Here is a 4,898-nt window from a genome sequence, read left to right on the forward strand (position 1 = left end):
GGGGGGGGGGGTGTGGGGAGCGGCTTCCCCACCTCATGACCCCTTCTGCAGTCTGGGGTGGCCAGGCTGCCCAGCTGTGACTCTCACGTGCTGCCACTCACTGTCACTCTTGCTGAAACCACCCACATCCTGACCACGTTGTGGGGCGTGAACTGCCCACCCAGCTGTTCTGCAGCTTGACCATCACTCCGCACCCCTCTCCCGGGATGACAAGTCACCCGGCAGCACTTTCTGGGCAGCACTCTCCAGATCGCTGCGTGGCATCAGGCACCCAGCAGTGTCTCACTCAGACCACCCTCTTAATGGAGTGATTTCTAGTCTTCTTTGGGATAGGTGAGCATTTTGGTGTTTACATCCCCTTCTTTGGGAATGAAAGGGGACATCCACACCCCAAGGCCTCTGGCTGCCATGCGGCACAAATGCACCAAACTTCAAAACGGCTAACACCAGGTTCTTTGTAAAACTGTCATATTGGTCCGCGTGGCTTATGTGGCAAATGCTTCTGTCTAGTTGAGACAACCTTTCAGGAGGGGGTGTGGGGTGCTTGTGGGTCAGGGGAAAGATGTGTGTCTAATGGAAACTGGATACAGTCTCCCTGCCTCCCGGGCTTGTCTGAAAAAGGGGAAAGTTTTGAAAAAGTTATCCCAGAGAACCCACTGCTTTTGCGGGAGGGAGAAAGAATAAAGAATTATGGGGAGGGTGTTGGCTGCTGGGTTGCCTACAGCAGAGGGGCTAAAAAGAGGGAGAGAAAGGATATCAGGTTATGTTGGGGGCTTGGCCAGACTCGCCTATTTGTATTGGAACTTGGAATTTGGCATTTGAGTGTTTCTGATCCCAGATCTGGGTGAGAGAGAGAAGCATGAAGGAATCTAAGGTTGAGATGGGTCTTTGTGTCAATACTCCTTCCCCCTTTCCCTCTTTGCTTTCTGAATACTTGAGAAGAAATGTCAAATGCTTTTAAAATTTTATGTTTGAAATGAGAACCCACCTCTCCTCTCCCCTAGGGCAATTTTATCTCTCTTTCAATCCTCCAAGTCAAACAAGTGACCCAGATACACCCCCTCAGATGACTTTGTGAGGTAAAACTTTGGGAAAATATTTTTAGCCTGCTCATTATTTCTGTCTACCTAAATGTGGGGAAAATAACCCTCCTCTAAGGAAATTTGTTCAGGCTAACCTCCCTCATCCTTTTCTAGAATATGAATTTGTACATATTAGAGGTTTCTATTGTTTCCCATTCTGCTTTGATTCTCACCATTTTGTTTTACATTCTTACCCAAGACCAATTTTATCCCTTCCCCCTCTCTTCAGTCTCCTTACATTGTTAAACGTTTAAAATAATAGCACTTGTGTTGGTGGGGGAAGGGAGCAGGAAGCCAAAAACTCATTTCTTCTCCCTCCCCCTTCTGGCAAGTCTAGAGAAATAATATAACATAATATATAGATGTGATTCCTTGGGGGTGGGGGTGGGGAATGATTGTGGGTGGTGCGGAAAATTCTGGTAGTTTCTTTGCAAAAGGTCTGAAAATACAAACCCACCCCCTACATGCAATACGCATGTGCAGCAGACCTATTATGGTGGTTCGTTGTGGGGGAGGGAGGGGAATTTGAGAAAAAATAAATATATGTGTGAGAGATTGATGGTAAGATTAGAAGAAGAGAGGGGCGGGCAGGAGGCGAGGCTTCAGCTAAGACTCCTCCCGCTTTCTCTGGCTACCAGGCTCCACCCTGCGCCTTGCGCCCTCCTCCCTCCCTGCCTTCCCCAGATCCGAGCTGGGGATGTGGGAGAGTCTGGGCTCCAGGCCAGCATTGAGTGGTTGCTGAGACCGAGGTTGGGAGTTAGATTTGCTTTATTACCCTCCCTTGCCTTTCCTCGCCATTCTCCTTTTGCCTCTCCCGCCACTGACGTCTGCCCAAGTCTGGGAACCTCCTGCTGGGATGGGGAGTGGTGTGAATGGGCTTTTACCCTCAGCTGGTGGTGGCCAAGGCCATGTCCCTGATCCTTAGCCAATTGGCCTGCCCTTGCCACTGCCCCAGCAGCCTCTGTTTCCATGTTCTTGTTAACCGAAGTCCCTGAGGTCAGGCTACTGGGGCATGGTGCCTTACTGACTTTCTACTGCAGTCCCTGTTCCATTTTTACACCCAGGCTTTGACAGGCACCCCAGTCCATACACACACACACACACACACACACACACACACACACACACACACACATACACAGTCTTAGAGTGTCTTCCTGCACAAGGGGACAGGATGCTAGAGTTGGAAGAAAAGGTAGCACTGAAGGAAGGAGACACCATGATTCTGTGGGAATAGAAACTGAGGCCTCCGGTGTTAATTGTGGCTAATTTTCTGTTGGCTGTTGAGGGAGGAAGGATTGTGTGTCCTAGAGCTAGGGGCTGGGCCGAGCCCAGGCTTTCCCCTCCAGCAGTGCCTTTCCCTGTACAAAGACAGGTCTGGCTGGTTTGTCTAGTGCTCAAGGTAGGGGGGAGGCAAACCACAGCCCGAGTCTGTTTGGCATCCCTGTCTTCCCCTAAGTTGAGTAACTCTCCTACCCCTAAGCCTCCACAGACTGGCACAGGTCACTGCGAATGGGGTGGGGGGACATCAGGGAAGAACCAGCCAGCCTGGGGCCCTCTGACAGAGACATATGGGGAGAAAGCCAGGGACCTGGCCCTGCTGATGCAGGTACAGGCCATCCTCTGTATTTGTGTGCCTGAGTGTGTATCTGTGTGTGCATTTGAGAAGGCATATGCTGGGTGTGTCTGTCTGTGCCTCTGTCTTTGTTTGGTCTCCCATACCGTGCATATATGAATGGATCAGGATGTCTGGTACAGAATATGGAGGCAAAGGGTGAAACCAAGGAACAAAAGGCATGGCTCCTAAGTTCTGGAAGAGAACAGGGAAATGGAAATAGATTTGAAGGCAGGTTTCAGGCTACTTGGGAAGAGGAAGAATATTTAGTTAATTGTAGGGACTTTCTCCTGTAGGATTAGGGTGTGATGAAGGAGGCAAACACTATGATCCTGTGGACAAGAAGTGAAAATGACCAGCTGAGGATTTCTTTCCCTCTAGGACTGTGTTGGGGTGACAGAATGCCTGGTGATTATCCAAAGAAATGTAAATAGAGGCCTCCCTCTTGGCAAAAAGGATGTCAGGGCCCCAGGGTGTTAGTGTGAAAACCCAGGTGTCCACCTTTGGCTCTCCCTTCTCAGCATCTGGCTTATGGAGCTGCCAGCTTGTGTCTCCCCACTCCAAGTGCTGGGGTCAGGCCAGGCCAGCAGCTGGGCATGGCTTCCCCAGTTCCTGGGCAGAATGCCAGCTGGCGAAGTGATGGGGAAGGCAGGAGGAGCCCTGGCGGTGACTGAAAGGACCTGCCACAGTCAGAGCCTGTGGCCTAGAGCCTGGTCCCTTGTTAGTAGGAGGAGGGAGGGAAGGAGGAGTGGTTTGGCTGCGCTTCCTTTCTGACCCCTGATCTCCCATTCAGAACCAGAGCATCCCAGAGTACTCGAAACACTCTGTTTGCATCCAGGGAAGGGAGGCAAGGTTTGGAGGAGTTAATGCCCGAGTTCCTAGAGAGTGGGAACTAAGGGGGAAGTTGAGGGGCCTCAGAGACTAGAAACCTAGAGGCTTAAGTTTTCTAATGCTTTCTATTCCAAAGATAAAGATGACATTCAGCTGCTGCCTTCATCATTGGGTGTGAAGAAGAGAAAACGAGGTCCGAAGAAACAGAAGGAGAACAAGCCAGGAAAACCTCGAAAACGCAAGAAGCGTGTAAGTGTCAAGAATTCCTAACTCTATGGCAAGGCCCAGGAGACCCATTCACAGAGACTTGCCTCTTCTCTGGCCCTGATTACTGGGGCAGGAGAGGTGTCCTGAAGCCAGGGAGGCTTGACCCCCACCCTTCTCTCCCATCCACCACAACTGCTATTGGCCTGTATCCCAGGGATCTGGGACTCCAGTCTTATTCACTATAATCTAGGGAAGGAAAGCACAGTTGATGTGATTTGCCTTAGCAGCAAAGAGAAGTAGCGAAAGCCCAGGCTCTGGGGGAAGACCGCATGACTTCAGAGCCTAGAAATCCTGTCTTCCTGGGCTGTTTATTTAGGTCTTTGTGCCTCAGTTTCTTCATCTGTAAAAAGTGGGTAAAAATAGATTAGTTACTATCTCATAGGATTGTTGTGAAGATTAAAAGAGATAGAACATGTTATGTTCTAAGAACAGTTTCTGGCACATGGTAAGTAAGAATAAATGTTATTTTTACTTCTTTTTCTTAGGACAGTGAGGAGGAATTTGGTTCTGAGCGAGATGAGTATCGGGAGAAGTCTGAGAGTGGGGGCAGTGAATATGGAACTGGACCGGGTCGGAAACGAAGACGGAAGCACCGAGAAAAAAAGGAAAAGAAAACAAAGCGGCGGAAAAAAGGAGAAGGAGATGGGGGGCAAAAGGTGAGCAGAGTTTGGGAGTAAGGGTGAGAAATCAGCATTAAAGACAGACATGAGGAGGGAGGGAAAACCTGAGAGGCTATGGTTTGTAAGGTATGGGGACTGGACTAGAGAGTGAAGTAAGAAGCAAGAAAGCCTAAGGAGGCTGGTGGGTAGGTAAAGAGGCATGTGTGAAAGAATAGGAGCTGGAGGAGCACCCAACTCACTGAAGCCCCCTCTCTTCCAGCAGGTGGAACAGAAGTCATCAGCAACTCTGCTTCTGACCTGGGGCCTGGAGGATGTGGAACATGTGTTCTCTGAGGAGGATTACCACACACTTACCAACTACAAAGCCTTTAGCCAGTTCATGAGGTGCGGTGGGACCAGGGAATCCTCACAGACGTGTGTGTGTGTGTGTGTGTGTGTGTGTGTGTGTGTGTGTGTGTGTGTGTGTGTATGTATGTATGTGTA

The 4,898-nt window shown here is 49.9% G+C and overlaps 1 protein-coding gene across 2 annotated transcripts in view; it reads left to right on the forward strand.

Annotated features, from left to right (window-relative positions):
- Positions 1-2,841: 2,841 nt before the first annotated feature.
- The window catches only part of CHD3 (chromodomain helicase DNA binding protein 3), a 23,294-nt gene continuing 21,237 nt past the window's right edge, over positions 2,842-4,898 (forward strand). For both annotated transcript variants that reach the window (XM_021714630.1, XM_021714631.1), the window contains exons 1-4: positions 2,842-3,105; positions 3,665-3,777; positions 4,281-4,451; positions 4,675-4,799. In XM_021714630.1, the coding sequence (XP_021570305.1) occupies positions 3,006-3,105; positions 3,665-3,777; positions 4,281-4,451; positions 4,675-4,799 (509 nt within the window). In that variant the 5' untranslated portion in view covers positions 2,842-3,005. The remainder of the gene's footprint in view (positions 3,106-3,664; positions 3,778-4,280; positions 4,452-4,674; positions 4,800-4,898) is intronic.

Source organism: Carlito syrichta, unplaced genomic scaffold (genome assembly GCF_000164805.1).
Source record: "Carlito syrichta isolate Samal-C Ts95f unplaced genomic scaffold, Tarsius_syrichta-2.0.1 Scaffold305688, whole genome shotgun sequence".
In the NCBI taxonomy this organism is placed as follows: Eukaryota; Metazoa; Chordata; class Mammalia; order Primates; family Tarsiidae; genus Carlito; species Carlito syrichta.